This window comes from Vicia villosa, unplaced genomic scaffold (genome assembly GCF_029867415.1).
Source record: "Vicia villosa cultivar HV-30 ecotype Madison, WI unplaced genomic scaffold, Vvil1.0 ctg.000030F_1_1, whole genome shotgun sequence".
In the NCBI taxonomy this organism is placed as follows: domain Eukaryota; kingdom Viridiplantae; phylum Streptophyta; class Magnoliopsida; order Fabales; family Fabaceae; genus Vicia; species Vicia villosa.
Window position 1 is genome coordinate 1,688,322 of NW_026704964.1, and position 27,847 is coordinate 1,716,168.

At 35.4% G+C, this 27,847-nt stretch overlaps 1 protein-coding gene and 2 long non-coding RNA genes across 3 annotated transcripts; all 3 read right to left on the reverse strand.

Annotated features, from left to right (window-relative positions):
• Positions 1 to 514: 514 nt before the first annotated feature.
• On the reverse strand, positions 515 to 3,113 carry LOC131622428 (uncharacterized). The gene is made up of 2 exons (XR_009289896.1): positions 3,031 to 3,113; positions 515 to 732 (listed from the first exon to the last, which is right to left on the reverse strand). It is a non-coding gene; the product is annotated as an uncharacterized LOC131622428 (long non-coding RNA).
• Positions 3,114 to 5,698: 2,585 nt separating this feature from the next.
• On the reverse strand, positions 5,699 to 8,297 carry LOC131622429 (uncharacterized). The gene is made up of 2 exons (XR_009289897.1): positions 8,215 to 8,297; positions 5,699 to 5,916 (listed from the first exon to the last, which is right to left on the reverse strand). It is a non-coding gene; the product is annotated as an uncharacterized LOC131622429 (long non-coding RNA).
• Positions 8,298 to 16,204: 7,907 nt separating this feature from the next.
• Positions 16,205 to 17,191, reverse strand: LOC131622430 (uncharacterized). The gene has a single exon (XM_058893458.1). The coding sequence runs from the start codon at positions 17,130 to 17,132 to the stop codon at positions 16,479 to 16,481; it is 654 nt and encodes a 217-aa protein (XP_058749441.1). The 5' UTR covers positions 17,133 to 17,191; the 3' UTR covers positions 16,205 to 16,478.
• Between the last annotated feature and the right edge of the window lie 10,656 nt (positions 17,192 to 27,847).

The following is a 27,847-nucleotide window of genomic DNA, read 5'->3' on the forward strand; positions in this document are numbered from 1 at the left end:
AATTAATTGAATAAGAATTAAGGTTTTTGCCAAATGCAGTGGGATTGGACAAACCCTAATAGTATCAACCTTTCTAGGGTTTTTGTGATTATAATTAAATATTAATTAAATAATTAAGTCGAATAATCGGGGAAAACAATCAGGAGAATAATCCTAAATAATTATTAACCTAACCCTATTATTTATGCTAATCCTAATTTTATAAATTAATTAAATTAATTAAATCAAACAATATATTATTATCATTTAAACTTAACTATTTAAATAAATAAATAAACATGGCTTGGATCACATGTGAGTGGGTTGAGTGTCTATGGCATGTGCCTTCGTCCTGGTGCGTTAGATCTGATGCGACGGAAATCTGATGGTCGTTGGACGAGGGCGTGTAACACCCCATTTCTACCCGACAAATATATATAAATCAGAGTTTTCAAAATTTCTCAATAAACAAATGAGGCGTCACATAATAAAACAAAACAAATCAACTCGTCGCATAAAGCGGATACATAGCACATTTGAAACAGAATAACTTATTTTATTAAAAACACAGCGGAATCACTTAAACAAGTATTCGATAAAATATCTTCAGTTAACTTATCATTTTTGTTCAACCAAGATAACACAATTAAACAACAACATCATGAATGACATAAATCGTTCCCCCCCAGAGTGCTACGTATCAGAGCGACAACCGACTCGAATAACGGCAACTAAATCTTCATACTGGAATACCTGCACATTGCCAATATAAAGGCAACGGCGAAACAAGAGAAAAGGGTGAGATATCAAATCATATAAGTGGGCGCATGATAAATTGTATATTAGGATTCAGGCATATAAAATCATTACATCGCAAGTATCAACAGTTACCATACACATCATACTTCCACAGTTCATTAATCTCTCATACTTTTCATCGCACAACAAGTCATAATTATGTAAATAGTATCATCTAATAAATTTCACATATTCAAGTAAGCACAAAATTCAATAGTATAATACTCAAAAGATTCAATACTATTATCCCAAATATATACACAATCCATCATTATCACATATTCACACGTTTAACCAATTATATATCAAAACATCACCAATTTCAATTATCACATCTCATGTACACATGACAATCACATAAATGCATATATTCAAACATCACTTAACCTCAATGTGACTCAATGCAAGACATGTGACTCTATGCATGTGGTACCCAATATGGACCCAAAGTTCCACCGCTTCCGATTCATATAGAATCTAGCCACGCTTCAGATCCGGACAAGATCAAAGCCACCAAATGTAAACATATAGTTTACCGCTTCCGATTCACTTTAGAATCTAAGCCTCGCTTATGTTTCAAAGCAAACCACCTTTGTTTCAAGGCATCCATGATATGAATGTATGTACAATGTTAATCAAACATATGCAATTAAGATCATCTCTACCATCTTAATATTTAGCATATCACAATAATTCAACTCGATGAATTACCCACCAATTGTACACAACATTCACAACACATACATATCATTCACATATAAAAGGTCAATTAATCAATTACGATTCACAAAATCCAATTGACACTAGTAACCATACTATCTCATGTTAATTCTCATTTTGCCAATTATATATGAATATACACATTTAAAATCAAGCAATTAATCATTAAAATTAATGCTATCCAACTACCCACAGAGAATCAATATCAAAACAACATCATTGACATAATAATATATATTTCTCAACATACATATTCAATCAAAACACAATTACGGATAAATTCTCAAAATATCATAATTTATCGACAAACCAAATAGTTAATCTAATTCTAAATTATATTCTAATCAATTAAACACATTGAAATTAATTCAACTATTAATTTAATCAATCAATTAATAATCACACTATATTAATTTAATTCACTTCTATTTCTACTCCATTTCCAATTTATAGTATTCTATTGCTCAAGACCATTTTTTATTGAAAAGGATATCGCGCTAGCTTTCTAACGCTTCGAACGGAGACTCAAACGGAGTTACGGTTCAAAAGATATGAATTGTTAAAGTTTCAACAAAAAAACAAACTCCGACATCATACACTAACAACTCTAAACATGTCAAAATTATGCTAAACAAATAAAAGTATGACTCTTAATAATCCAAAACAACTCTGACAACTTATTGTCAACTCTAACAACTCTATTGACAACTCTATTGACAATTCTATTAAATTATTATAATTTATTTATAAAGAATATTTAAACCAAAAACAATTTTAGTCGATTCGTAAAATATCACAATTTCAACAAAATAACACCACCATGTTAATCTACTAATTAAACTTAGCTACTACATAAATTTTCATCAAATTCCGGACAACTAATTATACCGCTTAATTCGGCTATTTCAATCGAACGGGACTGTTTTACATTATATTACTTATTATCCTACTGTTTAATTATATATCATTCCATTACTATATCTCACTTACATTACATTATCCAATATATTATCCAATATGTATGTCTTCACTAATAGTATCCAACATGAAACAAGTAATAGAACACAATTATGAACAAGAAAGAAAACAAGTCCCAGCATACCATGACACAGCATATAAAACGAGAATGATATAGTTCAAGTGGGGTTTTCATTCCCATTATATATGTATGTATCCTAAATGCCAACATGGAAGATGGAACAGGGCTTCCCGCATATGAAATAGAAAGGAAAAACAAAACAGTAGAAAGTATGAACAAAATATGGAGGCGTACACTACACATGCCGTCGTCATAGTCACATAGCAATCCAAACACTTATTTTTCTTATGGTTTTCATTAAATTGAGTATGCACAGCAAGATCAACATAATTGTTTCATAATTTTCGGTACCATTTAACACATCAATACAATAACCTAATCCCCTAATTTCCAGCAACAATTAATCACAAGCAAATGCAATAAATCTACACACCCAATTTTTCCACATACAATTGTTCATGAGCCCCATTATAGGAAGAGAACCCCACCCTTACCTTATCAATGGAAGCAACTCAATGGGTCTCTAATTGCATCTTTACTTGACACCATGGATGAAAAATCTTCAAGCTTCTTCTTCTTCTTCTCCATAATCTTGCCTCTTTCTCCTCTACTCTTGTCTCTTCATTATGACAACTCCCTCTTTCCAAAATCTCTAAAACCCTAATATAAAACCAATTGGGCTTAGTGTTTAAATCCTCTCTTTATTTAGTATCCTCCAAAATCAATTTAGGCCCAATAAGAGATATATCTCAAATAATCAATTATATCACTTATAATAATAATTTTTTCAATATAATAATTCCGACTTATAAATAATATTATTCTTAATATTATTTTCTGACTATCCGACTTCGATTTATATAATTCCAAATACGCTCTTAAATAACACCGACAATCCAAATTCGACTAAATCAAATATTTAAATCCTTCAATAATTTAATTAATCAATTTAATTAAATTCGGGGTGTTACAACTCTCCCCCACTTAGAATATTTTCGTCCTCGAAAATTTACTTGACAACACCATCGTAACCAAATCTCGTATCCAATTATCAAATATCCAAATCGCGTTTAGTAACACTTCAGTCACTACTTCTTCGGCACGACAACGATTCCACAAGAACACAAACACATTACTATTCTTACCAGATTCACAATAATCTACGACCCAATGCAGCATCCTGGCTCATCGCACTTATTCCAACAGTCTATCATACATCAAGATAACTTCACTTCACAGTCTTCAGACATATCGTCCTTCACTTCTTACAAGTCGTGTAACAACAGTGCAACGCAATGCTTCCGCTGCGCAACTCTGATAATTCTCTTTTAAGTCACCATTCTCGATAAAATTTTGTCTACTTATATGGTTCATAAATTCTCAATCCAATACAAACTTTCTTCAATACTCATCCTCACATCGTTGTTTACTTGATATTTCCAATCTTTCACTTTGCGACACTCTCTTGCATAAAACGTACCACACCGATTGTTAATCTCATCTAATTCTAACTCAACCATCCCTCTTACCAAGCTACATAAACTGATGGGCGACTATCTTACGATAAAATATAGACACTCTTTCTACACTATTAAGACACCAAGACAAATCTATAATGTCCAACACAAGTTTCGTCTACCATTAACAATAGATTGAGGGTGATCAGTTCCCCAATTTGCCAATTAGTATCCGACAAACTTAGTGGAGTATAAATCATTGTTACATCATAATAGCGTTCTTTCCGAATTTCCACTTAAATCCAATAACACGACGTAATCCAATGATTCACTTTGGGTTTTCACAACTCATACATCATCTTACCTTATCAATCGATCTTGTCGATGAGACACCGACATCCAAACATAATACAAAAGTCTGATTCATAATCTCTTAGCATCACATAATTTGTTTCGTCTCAACCGAAGTTCTCCTCACGATAAACTGGCAGTAGAAATTCCATACAGTCCTTCTTTTATATACACCGCCACTTTTTGGCATCCCAAATACGACTTCTATCATCCCTAAGTCTGACTTTTTCTTCGCTACTACTTTACTCTTCCTTAAAGGTCATAAGTACTCAAATCATCTTTAATACCAAATATCTCGTTCTCTCATCTTAATCATAAACAACAAGTTTTGCTTAACTTCGCTTTAGACATTTGCGGTAATAACCATTCTTATTCAACAGGCTTACACATTTCCATATGGTAGAATACAACTTCACCTCTTCGTAGGCTCAAACGGTACGTCCAACTGATACTCGAAACCCAAGCTACAAAACTCTGGGGTTATCCGAATTGTAAACATCGACGTCAAGCATCGACAATTTTTATGTTTATCTCCCAAACTCCTCAAATAACTTTGACGATAAACTGCACCTCATCCCAATATCATCATGTCAAAATCAAATCTATTACGGTTGCGGAAATCATTCTTATAATACACTTCATCTCATTATCTTTCGGACGCTTCAAACGGAGTTCAAATCAGATATCCGAAACTCAAGCTACGCGCATTCTCGAGTTCCAACTCGGGTTCGCGATTCACAACACTTCACACATCGACTACGTCCGTTAATCACTTATGCGAGTCTATCATAAAGTCTACCGCAACTTTATCACTTTAACACTTGTCAAACACCGACATTAGACGCAAAGGTTAAACACACCGACAAGTTCTCAGTCCTCAACCGTGCTGAACATCACCACTCTCTAACTTCTGTCTCCCAAAATTATCCTTAACTTCACATCGTCTTCGACTCTGGGTAACATCCAAAACTCTCAACACCACTTGCATCGTCGCTTGTCGACGGCATACCTGACCATCTATTACAACAGAAACATCATCGAGAAGTAAAACTTCTCCCCCACTTGGAAACAAACCAATTCCTGCAACGAAACAAACAAGTACGGACAGTGTTTCACACACGTGTCATGTACTAAAGACTAAAACACTGATAACATTCAACTGTCGTACAACTCAACAGACTCGACAACTTGGCCGGACGGATCGACCTGCTCTGATACCACTATTGTAACACCCCATTTCTACCCGACAAATATATATAAATCAGAGTTTTCAAAATTTCTCAATAAACAAATGAGGCGTCACATAATAAAACAAAACAAATCAACTCGTCGCATAAAGCGGATACATAGCACCTTTGAAACAGAATAACTTATTTTATTAAAAACACAGCGGAATCACTTAAACAAGTATTCGATAAAATATCTTCAGTTAACTTATCATTTTTGTTCAACCAAGATAACACAATTAAACAACAACATCATGAATGACATAAATCGTTCCCCCCCAGAGTGCTACGTATCAGAGCGACAACCGACTCGAATAACGGCAACTAAATCTTCATACTGGAATACCTGCACATTGCCAATATAAAGGCAACGGCGAAACAAGAGAAAAGGGTGAGATATCAAATCATATAAGTGGGCGCATGATAAATTGTATATTAGGATTCAGGCATATAAAATCATTACATCGCAAGTATCAACAGTTACCATACACATCATACTTCCACAGTTCATTAATCTCTCATACTTTTCATCGCACAACAAGTCATAATTATGTAAATAGTATCATCTAATAAATTTCACATATTCAAGTAAGCACAAAATTCAATAGTATAATACTCAAAAGATTCAATACTATTATCCCAAATATATACACAATCCATCATTATCACATATTCACACGTTTAACCAATTATATATCAAAACATCACCAATTTCAATTATCACATCTCATGTACACATGACAATCACATAAATGCATATATTCAAACATCACTTAACCTCAATGTGACTCAATGCAAGACATGTGACTCTATGCATGTGGTACCCAATATGGACCCAAAGTTCCACCGCTTCCGATTCATATAGAATCTAGCCACGCTTCAGATCCGGACAAGATCAAAGCCACCAAATGTAAACATATAGTTTACCGCTTCCGATTCACTTTAGAATCTAAGCCTCGCTTATGTTTCAAAGCAAACCACCTTTGTTTCAAGGCATCCATGATATGAATGTATGTACAATGTTAATCAAACATATGCAATTAAGATCATCTCTACCATCTTAATATTTAGCATATCACAATAATTCAACTCGATGAATTACCCACCAATTGTACACAACATTCACAACACATACATATCATTCACATATAAAAGGTCAATTAATCAATTACGATTCACAAAATCCAATTGACACTAGTAACCATACTATCTCATGTTAATTCTCATTTTGCCAATTATATATGAATATACACATTTAAAATCAAGCAATTAATCATTAAAATTAATGCTATCCAACTACCCACAGAGAATCAATATCAAAACAACATCATTGACATAATAATATATATTTCTCAACATACATATTCAATCAAAACACAATTACGGATAAATTCTCAAAATATCATAATTTATCGACAAACCAAATAGTTAATCTAATTCTAAATTATATTCTAATCAATTAAACACATTGAAATTAATTCAACTATTAATTTAATCAACCAATTAATAATCACACTATATTAATTTAATTCACTTCTATTTCTACTCCATTTCCAATTTATAGTATTCTATTGCTCAAGACCATTTTTTATTGAAAAGGATATCGCGCTAGCTTTCTAACGCTTCGAACGGAGACTCAAACGGAGTTACGGTTCAAAAGATATGAATTGTTAAAGTTTCAACAAAAAAACAAACTCCGACATCATACACTAACAACTCTAAACATGTCAAAATTATGCTAAACAAATAAAAGTATGACTCTTAATAATCCAAAACAACTCTGACAACTTATTGTCAACTCTAACAACTCTATTGACAACTCTATTGACAATTCTATTAAATTATTATAATTTATTTATAAAGAATATTTAAACCAAAAACAATTTTAGTCGATTCGTAAAATATCACAATTTCAACAAAATAACACCACCATGTTAATCTACTAATTAAACTTAGCTACTACATAAATTTTCATCAAATTCCGGACAACTAATTATACCGCTTAATTCGGCTATTTCAATCGAACGGGACTGTTTTACATTATATTACTTATTATCCTACTGTTTAATTATATATCATTCCATTACTATATCTCACTTACATTACATTATCCAATATATTATCCAATATGTATGTCTTCACTAATAGTATCCAACATGAAACAAGTAATAGAACACAATTATGAACAAGAAAGAAAACAAGTCCCAGCATACCATGACACAGCATATAAAACGAGAATGATATAGTTCAAGTGGGGTTTTCATTCCCATTATATATGTATGTATCCTAAATGCCAACATGGAAGATGGAACAGGGCTTCCCGCATATGAAATAGAAAGGAAAAACAAAACAGTAGAAAGTATGAACAAAATATGGAGGCGTACACTACACATGCCGTCGTCATAGTCACATAGCAATCCAAACACTTATTTTTCTTATGGTTTTCATTAAATTGAGTATGCACAGCAAGATCAACATAATTGTTTCATAATTTTCGGTACCATTTAACACATCAATACAATAACCTAATCCCCTAATTTCCAGCAACAATTAATCACAAGCAAATGCAATAAATCTACACACCCAATTTTTCCACATACAATTGTTCATGAGCCCCATTATAGGAAGAGAACCCCACCCTTACCTTATCAATGGAAGCAACTCAATGGGTCTCTAATTGCATCTTTACTTGACACCATGGATGAAAAATCTTCAAGCTTCTTCTTCTTCTTCTCCATAATCTTGCCTCTTTCTCCTCTACTCTTGTCTCTTCATTATGACAACTCCCTCTTTCCAAAATCTCTAAAACCCTAATATAAAACCAATTGGGCTTAGTGTTTAAATCCTCTCTTTATTTAGTATCCTCCAAAATCAATTTAGGCCCAATAAGAGATATACTCAAATAATCAATTATATCACTTATAATAATATTTTTTTCAATATAATAATTCCGACTTATAAATAATATTATTCTTAATATTATTTTCTGACTATCCGACTTCGATTTATATAATTCCAAATACGCTCTTAAATAACACCGACAATCCAAATTCGACTAAATCAAATATTTAAATCCTTCAATAATTTAATTAATCAATTTAATTAAATTCGGGGTGTTACAGGGCGCACCGTGGTCATACAGATAAGCGAAGCGCTGGATCTGAGATTGCCATAACATGTAAATGTAGATAAAAATATTCAGCCATGCTGGGGCTCGAACACGAGACCCTTCGGTTTCCAGTTTCAACCCCAGCCAACTAGCCTGCGCGCATTTGATGTTATTACTTCGCACGTTATGAATGAAATAGAAAAACTGATTAATACTTTTCAAACTGCAGAGGCGCACGAACAACGGCCTCTCCTTCTTCTTCTTTGCGACGTCACTCCATTTTCTCCTCCCTGCAGAAATTGACCTCACGAAATACGATGGATAAACAAAATAAAATGGCACAGATCAACTCAAAATCCGGTTCCGAATGTGATAGCATCTCTAGTTTGGTCCAATTCCATTTAATTTAGAAAACCCCAATTTAGAGCTTGGAACCCCAACAATGGTGGATTGTTCAACCTGCAGCAAAAACTCAATAAAACGGCCCAGAAAGATTGCAAATAACGTTATAAACCCAATTATATACTCAAACACGATTAACAGTCCTTTTATGAACGAATTTTAGATCTAAAAGTATTTGACGCAAAACGTGAACGTGATAGCATCTTTGCGGATTGGTGTAGTCGTTAGCAAGACTTGGTTCACGTCTAGGAGCCCACGGGATTCGATTTGGATCGTTCGTTTGGCAAGAATTGGTCAATACTTTTAGCTATCCTCCCCTTCCATGTTGCGTTTTTCTTTTGTTCTTTAGTTAGCATCCACTTTTGGTCAACGTCCGCGAAGAAGAAAACAAGGCTTATTGTTGTTGTTTTTTCGTCGGCTCCCCTATTCTTTGTTAGAAAATATCCTCTTTTATATTGGTCAATTTATGGTATTTCTATACCTAATGGGCCTATTGCCCAACTAACCTAATAATTATAAAAAGATTAAAAATAATCTTGATAATAATAATATTTACATTAATACTAATAATCCTATATAATTAATAAAAACCTAATAAAAAATAGTAAACCCAATTAATTGAACCTGATACTAATCCTAATACTACCTAATAATAATCCTAATATTAATAAAATTAATAATGCTAAAATATTAATAGTTAGTCAAATTGCAATAAAAAGTAAATGGTAAGTTAAATAAAAATGAGTAAAATATCAAAAATCAATTATAATGACTAAAAATCCCAAAAAATAAGATAGATGGGTCAAATGAATGGGCCCAAGTACCTTCTAATTTTAACCTCATTTTAATTCAGGATTTTTTTATAAGAAAGTGGGTTTAACAATCGAAATGTTAAACCCCATGACCTTTAATTTAATATCCCTGATGAATTAATTGTCGTAGATTTGATCGGGCAAATTTTGGGGTATGACAGTCTTCAGTGGCCTCGCTAGTATTTTCCTTCAAATTCTCATTGCTTTTGGTTTTGACAGATTCTTCAACATCAGTATTGAAGGCTGCATCGTCATTTAGGCCCTCAGTAGCCTGCTTTCCAGATGAAATCAACTCCCATTCAGCAATATCAGTTTCAGACACATCTACCATGTTGACATCGAGTGGTTCAGCATAGTTAGTGTCGGCAACATTCAGGGGGTCAGCATCAACCTTCATGTGATTCTTTGTCTTATCAGCGAATTTCAAACGTCCATCCTTGATAGCATTCTGAATTAGATCCCTGAAAAGAAAGCATTGTGAGGTTTTATGGCCTAAAAAACCATGATATTTACAAAAGCCTCATTTTTTCCGTTGTTCTAATGGAGGAACTTTGGAATTAGGAGGCACTATCATCTCGCCATCTTTTACTAGCAAATCAAATATTTCGTCACATTTAGTGACGTCAAAAGTGTAAGTTTTCTTTGGAAATCTATCGCTTTTATCATTCTCGACTGGATTTTTTCATTTGAAGGGGTGAGCAGTTTGCAAGAATAAGGTGGTGCCTCTTTTAATTCAGCTAGGTCTATTTCGACCTCTTCAACGTTGTACGAATCTTCGAAGGGTTCGCCCTCAGCGTCTTCGGCTTCAATATACGCTACCCTCTCCTTCTTGTAACTTTTATTTGCTCTGGCCTTTTCTGCTTTTAGTCGTTTGACTTGTCGAATCCTGTCTGCTAATTGGGCCATATCCCTTAAGTGTTGGGTATCCAGTTTCTTTCTGATTGAGTTGTCTAGACCGCCTACAGTCATTTTGACTAATTCATGTTCTGGGACGACTGTGAAGCATCTTGACTTTAACAAACAGAACCTGTTTAAATAGTCATCTATAGGTTACGTGAACTTCCTCTTGATGCTAGCCAATTCCTTTAGACTTATCTTAGTTTGGCCCATGTAGAATTGTTCGTGGAACAATCTCTTCAAATGTGCCCATGCATCTATGGAATTTGGGGGTAAGGTAGTAAACCAAGTAAAAGCATTTTTTGTTAACGAACTAGGGAAATATTTAATTCTCAAATCCTCGTTGCCCGCTAAATCCCCGGCTTCTGTCAAATACCTGGCTATGTGTTCTACGGTTGACTCACTAGTGTCCCCTGAAAACTTTGTGAATTTAGGTATCTTGGTACCTCTTGGTAATTCCGTTTGCATAATATATTCTGCTATAGGGGATGTGTAGTTTGGACGTCGAAGTCCAGTATTAAGGCCATTATTGGCCATTATTCTCTCTATCATGGCAGTTAAATTATTCTCTGTTGCCATATTTTCTCTCCTAACCCTGTGGACTACTTCATCTGGATGTTCGTTCCTACCAACTACCCTCAATCTGGGACCCTCTTCGATAGTCTCTTGTTGACCAAAGTCGGTCCTTCGACCTGGATTCTCCAGATCTATCACTTGGTTTCTTCCAACTGGTGGAGGTCTAGGTGGGGGAACTGTATCACCGGGTGTTGGTCTAGGCGGAAGAACCGCATCTTGAACAGGCTCTAATACCGGATCACCCTCTTGATAAGGGGGTTGGTTAGTTCTTCACCTAGTTTATGGAACTCCCATAAAATCTGCCATTCGATTTATTTGTGATGATATTTTTTGGAAGGTTTCTACATTGTCCCTGCTAGTCCTGGTCATGTTTGCTACTAATGGGGTAAAGAGTGACCCTATTTCTTTGCCAAGAGCACCTAGCATATCGCGGTTACTTGCGTCCATTTCTTGTCTAAATGCTGCTTGACTGTTGGTAGTTAAGAGAGACATCTGGCTCGATGTGCCTGCATTTTGTGCACTTCGACCTACCGAACCTGTATTAGGCGAAAATGTCGTGGCATTAGGTGCAGTATATGTAGGTCCTGCCATATAAGAATACGGCATTCCATAAGGGTTTTCGGGTCTCCACCCATCGAATGCAGATGAGAATGGCCTTGGAGAATGTACTTGACTTGTCGAGAAATGAAGCATCTCGTTTGTGCCTGTCACATGAGGCATGGTAGTTGAACTGGAAATTGGGATCGTTCCTGTTGTGTTTTCGGGCATGGCTTGGGAACTAACTGCAGCCGCAGATCCTCCCGAAACGGGTATTTCCTGTTCTTGTGATGTAGATGTCGAAACATGTGTAGCATTTGCTGCTACTGTCCCTGACCCTTGTGGGGGATCTTGATCTCCCCTTCCACTGGTCGAATTGACCATTTTCTTGTTGTACATCCGTTTAGGAATCGGTGGCGCACTGTTGGTTAATTTACCGTTCCTAAGGTTCATACAAGGTCTTGATATATTCTAGACAAAATAAAGCAACAAATTAATGACAATTTGTTTGACACTGTCCCACTGGCCGTGCTAATTTGTTTACGGTGATTTCCGGTAAACAACCGCTAGTCTTCCAAACTATAAAATATACTTTGGTTACTCGCAGGATCGACTGGATTAATCCTAGGACATAGTCAAAAAGCTTGTCTTTTGCAATAATTTGATTCATATTCTGTCAGTTGTTTGGCTTCGAAATAAGAAATGAATAAACGAAATGTAAAGACTGATAATTGCCTTGTTATACACGTAAATACAACTAAGGCGAAAGATGAAACAAAGATAAACTTGCAAGAAACTTAAAGTACATGAACGTAAATTGCAGAATGTAAATGCTTCGAAGTAAACTTAAACGAAAGATAAAAGCGCAAGAATGTAAATGACTAAAATATAAAGAAATATGAAAGAAACTAAAAGATACTTGAATAAAGATGAATACAAATTTATTTAAATTGGTGGTGTCATACGTACATTTCTCAGCGAACTCGTTCTCTTAACACTTGATACTTGAGTGATTTGTGAGTGATTTGTACAAAATGAACACACTGGATACTGATATTAAAATCCTTATTTATACTAATTTCGACCCCAACGGTCCTACACTAGCGGAACGCCACGTTGCTCACATGCATACGCTTCGAATCCCTGGGGCGCCATCTGTCCTTGTTTGGTTACACAGACTATTTCGAAATTCAAATCCTCCCGCCTAAATTCTCTTTCGATACGTGGCAACGTGATCAAAACCGAGAATGCTACGAAAACACGCCAAGCTTCATTACTCTTCTTATTTCGTAAAAACGCTTAAGTCTTAAAGATAATTTACTTCGAACTAGCTTCAATTTCCACTATCATTACTTCATCTTAAACAACATCCTCAAATCATGGCCATCAGGAGCCATTTTTATTCTCAGAAATGGTCATCAGAAACCATTCTTCTTCGAACTCTAATTCTTCAAAGAATACTTTCCCCAAACGAAATCTCCAGCTAACAGGTGGCAATTAAAAATTGTTTATTTTATTTTATGGTAATTTTATTTATTTTTAATCCTATTTTAATTTTATTTTTGTCGTTTATATGAATTTAAAAATCGTTCTACTCAGCCAACAGTTACGCCGACCGGGTCGAGGTGGTAATTTTAATTTTAAAAATCGTTTATTTTTGCATTAATTTTAATGTTTATATGAATTTAAAATTTAATTTTTTTTAGAAAAAAAGAGATTTACAGACTTCCGCCAATCCATTGGGTGGAGCCTTCTAATTTTTTAACATGTCCACCCATTGCTTTTGCGGAGAGATAAATAGTTCCACACCTCCGCCCATTCAATTGGCAGAGGTTGTATAACAGCAACGAAAAAGTAAGCAAAAGATAGTATATTGAGAATATTGGTGAAAAGAATGGTGAATTGGGTAATAGTTTCTAAAAAGATGGTACAACCAGAGAAATTAGCATAATCCAAGACAAAAAACCATCATAACTTCAAAGGCTCACAAGGAGATAAAATTGGAAAAAGTGAAAACTTGAAAATTGGCAAAAGTACAGGCCCTTGGTTTTTGCTGCACAACAAACATCCACCACTCAACTACTCTGCAGCTCAGCTGCAATTTCAATCCTCTCAGTACAACCCTGCAAACCCTCCTCACCTCTGCACAAACCTGAAATCTGAACCACAATCCACAGACCTAAAAATTCATCAAACCCTAAAAGTGAAACCAAAGCAAAGCACTATTTAACACACCTCTCATTCTCATTCGAGAGGGGGAAATGAAAAAATAGTGATAACAAAAAGCATCAGTAGCCACAACTCAGCAAGCAAAAACAAAAGAATCCAGAAAAATCAAGCAAGAATAACATAGAAAAAACCTAAACTTACCTTCACACCTAGAATCATCACAACACTTCTTCATCAACCTAAACCGAATACTCACTAAGAGTTGTCATACTCCTTACAAACTACTCCCTCCGTCTCAAAATAAGTGTCTTATTTGAGCTTTACGCGGTTTTTAAGAAAATGATTAGATGTGTTGATTTTAATGATAAAAATAATATTATTTACTAAAATACCCTTATTTATTATAGATAGTGGAGTTGTTGAAAAACGTGAAAGTTAATATATAGGGGTATAGTAATGGAAAAAAATAATAATTGTTGCATTGGTATTTTTAAAGCGACATTTATTTTGAGACATAGAAAAAGTGCAAATGAGACACTTATTATGAGACGGAGGGAGTACCATCTTTCTCCCTCTTCATACCCAACTTCATTTTTTCGTTACCATAAACCAACAATCACACAACAAAACTCCTCTCAAATTTCAACCTCAATACTACCCCCATTCACCGCACAACAACAACTTTTCAACTCACACAACTCTACTCATAATACAATAACTAAAATGACGCCCACAGCCGCCCAAACAACACTCAAGCAACTCTCTATACATAAACAAGCTCACTACAGAGCAACGACAACGGTTATTACAAACACAACAACAGAAGGATTTGATTCTAAGCATAAGAATAGGCAAACTGAAAGAGCAATAAAATCAAAGCAGAAAGACTAAGGAAATTACCTGAGAAACTCGTCACTGAAGTTGCAGGTCAGTAAAATTTCATTTACTTTTTAAATCAAATCGCTTCATTACTGAGTCACCCCCTTTGCAATTTGTAAATTTCTGAAAAGCATAATGAGTATTGTGGGATGAGGGTTTATTATTATTGCTTGATTGTTTTTGTTCCGTGTTCATCTTCACTGAAACGTTAAGTGAAGCAGAAAGAGCGAGGCCAAGTTCTGAGAGAGAGGATAAAGCTTTATTTATTTGTTGTTTTCTGGAAAATAAGCGTAAAAGACTATAAGGAGAACAAGTGAAATTGAGAGAGATGAAGAGTTGTTTTCACAAAGGTGGAAAAACAGAGGGAATAACATGAGAGACGAGGAACAGTAACGTTGAGAGAGGAACATTTTGAGATTAGGGTTTGTCTCTTTGGCAAACCTGGTTTTAGTTAGGGGGCTTCGGGCCAGACCCGACCCAGTGGCCTTTGGTCTTGAGACCAGCTTTCAGCTTTTAGGCTCAAACCTTGAAGCCCGTGTGATGGATGTGAGGGGTGCTAATACTTTCGCATTGGTCCTATGTTTTTTTGGAATTTGTTCCAAGGAGGAGATTTGTAGCTTTGTTGTAATAAGCTGGTATTCGATCGAACTCAAAACTTTAAGGGTGGCTTCAAGATTCGACATAGTCAAAATTCAAATGCAATTGCCGAAGTCTAATCATGTATGCAAAAGTCGAACTCTGTTCATGTATATTACATCAATTCAACATGTTTGTTTCTCTAGATGAACCAGCTATGTTTGCCATGTAATAGGTTAATCATTATATATTAGATACATAAGCTAGTATTCTAAAAAAATATTATTCTCTCACTTGTTAGAGAGGAGAATGTTGTGATTCACTTTTAAACAATTAATGCTCTATGTGAAAATGAATAAAACATTGTTTCAGCCATCTTTCTTATCTCTTCTCTCACATCTCTCATATGAGTAAGTGACAAGGGAGTGACAAGGGGAAATTAAAAGTTTGGTTAATATTAAATTTTAGATGTTTTTAAGTTTTAATTATATGGATACATTCTAGACAAAACTGATTTAAAGCTTACATTTATTTATTAATGAATTAATATAAATATATGACATAATATAAAATGATTTCGATAATAGATCCATATCTAATTAAATTATAAAATGTCATTGTGTTCACTTAATTATATTTATATAACAAAAAAGAAAAAAATTATAAAAGCATGAATATGTGAAATATAAAATAATATTACATTTAGTGGAACTTGTATTATGTACCAATAAAGCTGGCTCATTTAAGTCCACAAATCATAACTCAATAGACAAAAGTTGATATTAATACTTAGATACTATTATATCACTCGGGTTTGAACTCAAACCTCAGAATAATGTGTGTAAGTTTTAGTGGTTATTACCACTTCATCTATTCACTTACAAATAATAAAACTAAATTTTTAAAATTTTCTACCATCGAAAAAAGTTGGATATTGTATCCACAACCACTTTAACTTATGGTTCCAATTACGTTGCTAAATGTTGTAGCTGTAGAAGGAGCTGGTTCGGTTGGTACTTCAGGCTTAGGCATAGCTTTTTCCATATCAGCAATGATGTCTAAACAGTTTCCTCCCAACTGAAACACAGCATCAGAGTCATGAGAAAAGGAGAATTCCTTCTCCATCCCTTCAAATGCATCTTTGCAAGATCCTTGGTATGACAAGACAGAACTGAATTTCAATTTCGCGGTACTAAGATCATTATTAGCAATCGCTTGTTTGGTTTCTTTGATAGTATCCAAAATGCCTTGGTATTGTTCCTTGCATATAGCAAGAGAATCCTTCAATGATTTGGAAACACTATGTTTGGCAAGTGATGTACCAATGACATCCATAGTTTTTACGGTTTGATCATGAGTCGCGTCGACTTCAGCATCGAGAGCTTTAATGGGAGTAATTACACCCTTGAGTAAGTGTGGTTGAATTGTATCTAGACAAAGTTTAGGATTGGTAGTTTTTTGGCATAACGCCGTGAGATCGGATCGGAGATTGTGGTTTACAACGTGGATATCCTCTGAGGGTTCGGCATTTCCAACAAAGAGGAATGAGGCTAGGGTTAGGGTTAGGGCTAAGGTGAAGGAAATTGTTTTACTTGTGAAACCCATATTGTCTCTTCTCTAGGACAATGTGTTGATTGTTGATGATTAGAGACAAATAGAAAAGTGTTTGAAACTAGGACAAATGTAATATATACAATGAGAAAAGGATAAAGATAAATATAGCTAATTATTATTAGCATTTCATAATTTGATAACAGATGTTTTTACTATAATAATTGTATTCCATTTGAAGTGGTTGGTGTTCCCAAAAATATGGATTTGCCACTCATAAAATTAGTTATATTAGAACCAATGGTTTTCTAGAACTTCTAAGAGAAAATAGAAAATGAAATATTGTAAACTAAGAATAATTGATGGAGAGTAAATGACGGGGTTATCTAATTTGAAAGATGATATATACTTTTTTTAGAACATTGAAGAAAATGAAAGGTCAAAACTTATCCCAAAATAATAGAATGAGACAGAAGTGGAGACATTGCAAATTCTATAGTAAATACATGCTAAACAAAATAATAGAGGAGTGCTAATTTTAACATAATATCAGTCCAACCATAAAATAATATACAGACTAACAAAGTATAACAAATAAACACTTGCATGATTTTTGAAGATTTTGCACTTGTATTTTACGTTTCATAATTCATTATTTCATTTATCCTAACTTCATAAAGTCATGTATTTCACGGTGAAAAATTATGCTTCTTAGTTAAAGAGAAACTGTTAAAGTAGTTGAAAAACTATTTGAAAAATGTTTAAGCTAAATATTGAGATTTCTTGAAAGCAATATAATTGACTAAGATATGATAGGGTCCTTATTAATAAACTTTGTAAATTGATAATGTCATCTAAAGACTAAAACCAAAGTAACAATATATATATATATATATATATATATATATATATATATATATATATATATATATATATATATATATATATATATATATATATATATATTAATGATGGATCAAGGGATGAAAAGATGAAGAAAACTGAGCAAAACTGATTTGCAATTGCAGATGAATTAGGGTTTCTTAGAGATTGAGAAAGAAGGAGAGAAAAGAGATAAAGGAATAGGCTTCACAGTTTTTATTGATGATTGCATTAGGAAAAATATTTACAAGGTATATGAAACTATTTATACATCAAGAGATGTAACAGCTATGTAACTAATTACTAACAAACACTTAACTTCATGTGTAAGTTTCTAAACAAACTATTAAACAACAGTAAAACCAGATTCTAACTAAATTGAATTACTGAACCAATACACCTCCTTAATTCATTTAGTTAGATGCTTCAGCCATTCCAAACTTCATCTTCAAGTAATCAAAACTTCTTGACTTCAAAGGTTTTGTAAGTACAATTGCTATCTGCTCATCTGTCTTGCAATGCTTCAGTTCCAACCTTCCATTGTTCACCTGATATCTTAAGAAATGGAATTTGGTTTCAATGTGTTTACTCCTACCATGTGCTAGCACTCAGCCTCACGAGAAGATAATGCAACCACTGGCTCCTTCTTAGAACTCCATGAAAAGGCTGCATTTCCAAACATAAACACATAGGCTGCAGTGCTTTTCCTGTCATCTTTGTCACCACTCCAATCAGAATCTGAATAGCCTACTAGGTCACCATCTTGATACTTACGGTATTGAATGTCATAGCTGCTTGTACCCTTCACAATCTCAAGATTCTCTTAGCTACAACTAAGTGTGAGGTGGTAGGTTTTACCATGTATATGCTGATCAACCCTACACCATAAACAATATTAGGCCTTGTATGGCATAAATACCTCAAAAAACCCACAATTTGTTTGAATAGAGTTGAATTCACTTCTTTCTCATCATTTACCAAAGACAATTTCACTCATGTATCAACTGGAGTTGAAATTGGTTTGCAATTCAGCATCTTAAACCTCTTCAAAACATCTTGTGCATATTTCCTTTGATGAATCACAACTCCTTGTGAATTCATTTCAAATTCAATTTCTAGAAAATATGTGAGATTGCCTAAATAAGACATCTCAAACATTTTCATCATATTTCTTTTAAAGTCCTTCATCTCAGCTTCATTGCTTCCAGTAACTATCATATCATCCACATATAAGCACAGGATGAGCTTATAAGTGGTGTTTCTGCAGTAAATTCCATGTTCATTTACACACTTCATGAGACCTTGCTGAACAAGAAAGTTGTATATCTTTTTATTCCAAACCCTTGGGGCTTGCTTCAAACCATACAAAGCTTTATCAAGCTTGTATACATACTCTTCTTTTTCCTTTATCCCAAATCCTAGTGGCTGATTCACATACACTTCCTCTTCTAACTCACCATTGAGAAAAGCAGATTTTACATCTAACTGGTACATGGACCAATTATTCTTGACTGTTATAGCAACAATCAATCTGATTGTTTCCATCCTTGCTACTGGAGCATAAACTTCATAGTAATCTTGTCCATGCTTCTGTAGGAATCCTCTTGCAACTAATCTAGCTTTATACTTTGCCACCCGACCATTTGGCTTCAGTTTTGTTTTGAATACCCACCTAACACCAATGCACTTCTTATCAACAGGTAATTGAACTAGTCTCCATGTTTCATTCTTCTCTATAGAATCTAGTTCTTCAATCATTGCTTCTTTCCAGTGTTTTTGCTTAAGAGCTTCCACAAAAGACACTGGTTCGGTTTTAGCCAACATTGCTAATTGCACCATGTCACCTTCATCTGTGACTGCTTGATCAGGGAACCTCTCATAGTCTCTTAACCTGGCTGGTGGTTGAGTGTAGGGGTGGCAAAACGGGTCGTGGCCCGCCGGCCCGCGCACCCGCCAAAAAATGGCGGGTTGGGTTGGGATTTTAGGCCCGCCACTCGCCAAAGCCCGCCCCGCCAAAACCCGCCGCACGCCAAAGCCCACCCCTCCTCCAAAACTCATTCTTTTTTTAGTTAATTCTAGTAATTGCAATTCTTGATGGTTTATTTTATACATTTATTTATAAATATATGTCATTTTTTTTAAGTAAACTTGTTAAAAAGTTGCTTTTATAAAAAATTGTTTTAAAAAATAAGTGAAAAGTTTAATTAAAAGGTAAAAAAAACCAATTAATCTATTATAAAAAATATAAATAAAAATAGGCGGGTAAGCCCGCCAACCCGCCATCTTGGCGGGGCGAGCATAACTTTTATGCCCATTTTACTTGCCCGCCTCACTTGTTTTTTGGCGGGCATAAGGCGGGGCGGGCGGCGAGCGGGGTGGGCGAACCGTTTTGCCACCCCTAGTTGAGTGTTCCTTGTTGGCCTATTAGTAACTCCTGCACCTCCTTCATCTGTGTCCTCAATAATTTCTCCTTGTTGCTCAACCTCAACTTCTTCTGTCTCTAAATCAGACAGATAAAAGTGACTGTCAAGCTCGTTTGATGCCTTGTCCTTCCAGTTCCAACCTTTTGATTCATCAAACTTTATATCTTTGCTGAACAGTATTTTATTACTATTTGGATCATATAGTTTGTAGGCACCAGTTGAGTGATAACCAACCATAATCATTACCTAATATTTATCATCCAACTTTCTTCTCAGTTGGTCAGGTACATGTGTGAAACACAATGAGCCAAAAATCTTCAGATGTTGAACATTTGGTTTTACTCCACACCATGCTTCTTTTGGTGTCTTGCCTTGCACCTTCTTTGAAATTATGGTATCAGATATGTGATGTTGAATGATATGTCACGACACAAATATTTGTTGATGAAGTTTATGGAACAATATAGTTGCAGTAATAAAACTCAGTGCAGAAAGATAAACAACACAAGGAATTGTTTACCTAGTTCGGAACAACCTTCCTACTTTGGGGGCTACCAAGCCAAGGATGAAATCAATATAGGATAGTGTCAATTCGAAGTTAAACCTCCTTGTTTATAACTTCTCACTTAATCACTACCCTTCCTATGACTTCTACCTAAGACTCACCTAGGTATGAGTCCCTCCTCAAATCCCCACAGTCACAACCCTTGACAAACAACACAAACAATAAACCGTAGAAGACACTCTTCCAAGATACACAATTCTCAATGCTTAAAAGCTTTTGAGAACTGGCACTACTCTCCTTACTTAATAGCTTCGGAGATTAAACAACATTCAACACCTACTGGTTTGTGAATGCACACACATGGAATTTACAGCACAACTAAAATAAGGATTCCTAGAACCCTAAAAATACAAATATAAGTTCCACCTAAAACTAGGTTTAGGCCAGTCTATTTATAGAATTAGTATTGATTGAATTGGGCCTAAAACCATAGCAAGGAGGTTGCACAAAGTCTGTTGCTTGATCTCCAAGAAAATAGATTTTCCATCCAATCTTTCCTAAATTGTCTCCAATTATAGAGATTGTGAAAACCAACAAACATCTCTGATTTAATCGATCTTGGATACACATAAGCTAATTGAATATTCCACAATATTTTGCAGCTAACAAAATAGTTGATATACTTAACAGATCAGCTCCAACAAACACACCCCAATAAACACGCTGTCATACTTGTCATGTTGTGACATCATGTTCAACATGTTGAAAACTGAATGATATTCAACATGTTTCAGCTAGGTTGATTTTACCAAAATGCATTCCAATCGTATAGAAACTACAATCTCCCCCCTTTGGCACATTTTGGCTAAAACAACCAAATAACCCTTGCATCAGAAGAACAGCAGCAGCGAAAAGAACCAGCAGGGTAACATAGCAGAGTAACAACTTCCCCTCAACATATGCTAGCTTATACTGACAAAGTATATCCTCACACAGTAGCAGTAGCAAGCAGACTCCCCCTGAAGCACAAGCACCTCCTGGATACTCAATTACTACTCCCCCTTTTTAGCCACAAAGTGACAAAGGTAGTAGAACAAAGCAAGGTACCTGCTAATAATTTTTTTCCTTTTTCTCAGGCAAGTAAACTTAAAAATATCCTGGGCATTTAACCCTTACACAATCGTAGACTAAAATAAAAAGAATCAAAATGCAAAACCACACAAAATCACATGACCAACAGCCATGCAACAACAACCACAACAGAAACTCCATTTTCTTAAATGGTACTGTCGCACGCTCGCGAAAAATGAACAGAGTCGCCACCAATATATTTATCCCATAAGGGAAAGGAATATCAGAAAACCTAACAAAGGAAGGAACAGGGTCTTGCGACCAGAGAATCAAGGTACGGGAGTCGGTTACGCAAGGGGAAGGTATTAGCACCCCTCGCGCCCATCGTACTCGATGGTATCCACCTATGTTTGTTTCTATCTAAAGGGTGTGTACTATGTCTATGTCTATATGCGAATGAATGCAAAAGAAATACGGGGAAAAGAAGGAAATATTTACAAGTGTGCTCGTTCAAGCCCCGCGACTTGATGCCTACGTATCCTTTTCAGGAATCAGAGCGCCGTAGTTCGGCTCCATATTTTCTGTTTGTTTTTGTGTTTTTTAGTTGGGCGGAGTTAACGTTCGCGCTCTTGCATAAGGGATCGACCTAGGATGCAATGGAGCGGAAATAACGGTGCCCTTAAGAAAGCGAGAGGAGAGAGAAAGAGTTTGAGTGTTTCGAGGAAATCCCTTAAGCAAGGGAAACTCGAGTTACTCTTTGGTTTGTGTTTTTTAAAGATTGGGAACTCACGCCTGAATGGAACCCTTAAGCAAGGGAGCTCCAAGCACTCGAACATCCCTTAAGCAAGAGAAGTTACAAGCTTCCATTCCCTTTTTATTAGTCAAAGTATTTATTAGTCCTTTTTTATGAGTTTTCTTGGTGTTTTTTATGGGGATTTATTCAAGTATTTTTAGATGTTTTATGGTTGAAGAAAAAGGATGAAAAAGTAGGGGACTAGCTTAACTTCTAAACCTAATGTTATCATGGTTTCTACCTAAGGTTAGGGTTTAAAAGAAGCGTGAAAAATAAAGCGGTAAGTAGAATATTGAAAATAGCAAGAAAAAGAACAAGTCAAAATATAGCACAAAAGTGAATTAAAAGTACTATTATTTTTATTGATTTTTATGAAAGAAATGAGTTCAAAAGATTAATGTCAAAATTAACCTAAAATCTACTTATTTTTAGGAGTTTTTTATGTGTCAAAATCCTAAGGCTAAAATTAATTCAAAAAGTAGCCTAAAAATCTAACAAAATTTATTATTGATTTTTATGAAGAAATTTCTAAAAGAAATTAAAAACTAAACTCTTGACACACTACAAAATCTATCAAGTTTTAATTGATTTTATCACCTAAAATAGCATACAAAACTATATGAAAAAGAACCTAAATCTAAGAAGGAAATATGTACACAGGGGGGTGTGAAAGAGACCTGTTGGTGCAGTTAGTAACATGGGCGCATGGCCCAGGAACTGGCCCAAGGATAGTTGTTTTTTGTTACAGTTTTAATCTAATGCCAAAAAGAGAAGCATTGGGCCAGAGTAGGGGTGTATGCAGCAGATTCGGTGGTCATGGCCCAAGCTTGATCCAATTATGTTTCTACTCAGATTTTTTATAGGATTTAATTAGTTAAGGCTAACTATCCTCCTAATTACAATTAACTCTGATTTTACTTGATCACCACTTAGTTCTCAACACTTGGTTCCGGTTAGTACTAATTAAACTCAATTAACCCTAATCAATTACTGTGACTAAACAAAATCAAAATAAAAAGAAGAAAAGAGGATTAGGTTAAAGGAAAGTGACCTTTGAGCTTATCCCTCAGCTCCAGAAGCGCGACGGCGGGCCTCACCTCCACGCTCCGACCAAGACTCTACGGCGCCACCACCATCCTTACCGACCTCCCTCCGATTGTTTCATCTCCGTCTCGCACTCTTCTCTTCGTTCTCAGCTCTCATCTCTCTCCGTTGAAGACGCTTCAACCGCGTCGTTACCGACGATGGAGTTTCAGGTAAGGCTATCTTCACGATGTTCACTTCTTCTTCTCGATGTGTTTTCTCAAATTCTCAGTGCGTGAGTTGTTGATGATCGCAGATGAAGATGAGATTGTTGCGTTGAATTGCTGCGTCGGTGATTGTCGAATCGGTGAAGAGTGCTATTATTATTCTGTGATGAAGATTGAAGTTGCGGTTGGAGATTGCGTTGAAAGTCGATGAAGAGCTTGAATCGTGAAGAAAGATTGTTGCGTTCAGAGATTGATGAATAAGGATGAAGATTGAAGGTGAGGATCAAGAGAGAGCTCGAGTGAGAGTTTGTTACGTTTTTCCGGTGAGTTTCTTATCCAATTCTGTTACGTTCTGAATCTGTCATTTTTCTGAAATCTTCTTTTGTTATTTCTGTGCGTGTGTGCATATATTGCCGTGGTTGAGTGATTGAGCTGAGGGATGATGATTCAAGAGAGGAAGATGAGGATGAAGTTGCAGAGAGGTTGAGAGTGATGGATGATGAAGAGTGATGGTGAAGATGGGAGGTGGTGAATGGTGGAGTGAAGAATTTGCAGAGAGTGAGAGTGAGAAATGAATGGTGAAGTGTGTGAAAGGTGAATTATGGCGTGTGTTTGAATTGTGGAGGGAAAGAGAATATATATAGGCTGAAGGGATGAAGTGTGAGCCATTAGATTGGTGAGAAACGGTTAGAGAATCTAAGGGTGGAGATTGAGCGGTTATAAGTTGGTTAGAGTTCTGTTTTGGCAGTTAAAAGTTTGTTATGTGTTAGTTAGGAGGTTATAGAATCAGTTACAAAACTGTTATAGGGTGGTTACAAAATAGTTGTTAGTTGGTTAGAGATAGAAAGGTTAGTTGATAGGTGATTAGTAACTGTTCTGACTTTTGAATATTTTCTGAATATCGATGGATCTTGCTGAACTGTTAATTGTTGGTTATTTTCTGATGTGCAGGGCTGTTTTAGTTAGCTGAGATTGAATGAAGGTTATGAGATGGTTAGTGAGGTTACAATTCTGTTTTTGTTTTATAGTTTGGTTTAGGGAGTTAGAAAAAGTTAGTTGACAGAAAAATGATTAGAACTTAAGTGAGGATAACTAAATGGTGTGAAAAAGAATAGTCAGGGCATAAGGTTTTACTTGAATTGAGCTGGCTTGGATTCGAAAGTGCAGGGTGAGGTTAATGTGTTTTTTCTTTGAATGAACCTGATTTTGCACTTGCTGAAATTTGTGAATCCATTTGGAATCTGATAATATCACTGCTGATTGTATATGTATTGTATGGACTGGACTGATTGCAACTGGGTTGTTCTAGGTATGCGGGGCTGACTTGCTTTGGTTTTGTTTATTAGTTACGCAGCTCTGAACTAATTTTGGATCGTGAACTGCTGCGTTTGTCTTGATTATGCAGGTTCTCAAGTGTTTGGATGGATGTTATGGCTGTGGAATGGTTGATTTAAATGCTGCCAGTTTGAAGTAGGCTGGAAGTGGTGATTGAAGATCGAGTTCCGTAAGGATTGAGTAGTTTCTGAGATGTGAAGTTCTTGCAGCAGGTTTTGGAAAGCATGACGAAGATTGGAACATGGCCAAGGATCAAGAAGAAAAGAGACATCAGCTTAGACTTAGGCATTAGTAGTTCTCCATGTGGTTTTTCTCTCTTTTTGTAAGAATGATGATGTGGTCATTTTTCAGGATTTTATTGAACCGGCTTATGAAAGTTTTCACATGATTTATTTTGTGAATGGAAAGTTTAGATTATTGTAATTTTGTAATTTTCAATGGAATGTGTAGTGTAATGGTTCCTTAATAGAATTTGGGTTTTTTGGACATGATTGAAAGTAGTGTGAAAGAACTTTGTAAGAGGGTATTGAATGGTGTACTCTTTTTTGTATGATTTTCCGGTATTGAATAATTTTGGATTGGAGTGATTTTGGAACATGGCTTTGAATAAGTCTTTGTAGTGAGATGTCTCTGAATGATGAATGACTATTTAACCATATCTTCAAATCGTGCCTTGAACGGTGTATGCTTTTTTGTACTTCGACCCACCTTGAACAAATTACAAATAACGGAATCATTTGGACCAATGTCTCGAATCCATCCCCCAACTATGTTAATTTGTATGACAAACAACAAACAATTTTGAAACTGATCATGCCTTAAACCAGATTAATTTTCTAATTATGCTCATACTCGTGCTTGAGATAAAGACCTTCAAGGCCTAAGTCAAGAGACTCAATTGTACAATAATATCCCTTCTCCAAGCAAACACATTAAGAACCTCAATCTACTTATTCTCTGACCTTCAATGTCAAGCCAACACTCATAATAGAAGCAATCTACCCGAGAGAATCAGAGTATTGAACTACTGTGTGACCATTGTAACAAAAGACTTGATGAAGTACGTACAAACTCAAAACCCTGATTAAGTAGTCTTGATTCCAACGACCAGGGAAATAAACCCTGAGTCATAATGCCCAAAGATTAATCAGATGAATCAAGCTGTATAGAAGTAGAAGCCTTAATTTTCAAGGCCCTTGATCCCAAGCCAAATTTATTGCTTAATGATGCATGATGTGTTAGATGACCTAATAAAAGATATTTACATGAGTGCAAAGTCTAAGCCAGTTAGAAATTAAGGGGTAGGACAAATTTGGGGTATGACAGGTACCAACAGAATTTGTACCTATTTCAGCATCTTTAGCTCTTCCACTTGCAGATGCAACTCATGAAGTAATTGCTATAATTATTCATGAATACATACCCCAAATTTTCTCTTGAGATGAGTATTATTCAGGCCTCTTGAAGGACTAATAGCAAGCTTCCTTTCAGTATTAACATGCTCAAGAATCACATTCCCTATCTCCCCAGTATCTCTACTAGGATCCTTGTAAGTATTGAGGGCATTCGAGTTGTCGCATGACAATGTCGTGACATTTAGAAGAACATTATCCTTAGACACCATTTGTTCAGCACAAACAATTTCATCCATAGTTAAGGTGACACAATTATGCTTGTCTCTGGACCAAGAGACATTATTTTCTAAGAGACAAACTACTTCAAAAGTATTTTTTATATCAGCAACACTGTTAGCCTGATCTTCAACACAACATTTTACAAGAATAAAGTCGAAATCATAGGAATATAGTGCTTTGCTTGTATTCAATACTAACTCCAGACTTCCTTCGGCTTGATTGAGGTGGTCCATTTTGGGTCCACCAATTTCTGAAGCTATATCTAATCTGGTTGAAGTAAAATGTAGAAGCCTCCCAGTCATGCTTTGATGCAGATTCTGATAACTACTTACTCCTTTTTCATCTTTAGAACCTTTCTGGTGATAGGAGATAGAAATTCCTCTATGACTGGTACTCTTCAGACTGAGTTCCCAACCAACGTTCCTTGCACACTTGCTTTGGTAAAGGGGAATTGAGTCTTCCATTTGTTTAGCCCGCGCTCCTAGAAACTTTGCCAACCTCATTTGTATCTGTTTGACAAGATGTTGGATCATTTCATCCGACATCCCTTCCTTGACACAAAGAGCTTTGTCAGTTTCGTTCCCTCAATATTCATGACTGACTTAGGGTTCATTCAACACCATATACCATCTCCTCAGATCTTGGTTCATGTCACACACACATTCTTAACTTGAATATAAGTTCAAGCATTGACTGAACACTAATATCGACCTCTTCACTTTGATATTCACCTGGACACCCATTCTGAAAGACAAGATTATCTTCAGCTTGGGAAGCAATGTATTGCTTACCTAGGACATGCACCTCATCGTCTCTTGGGATCAGGTTCCCTATCTCATCCCTCTTATACTGATTTGGTTCATCTTCCTTCCCATT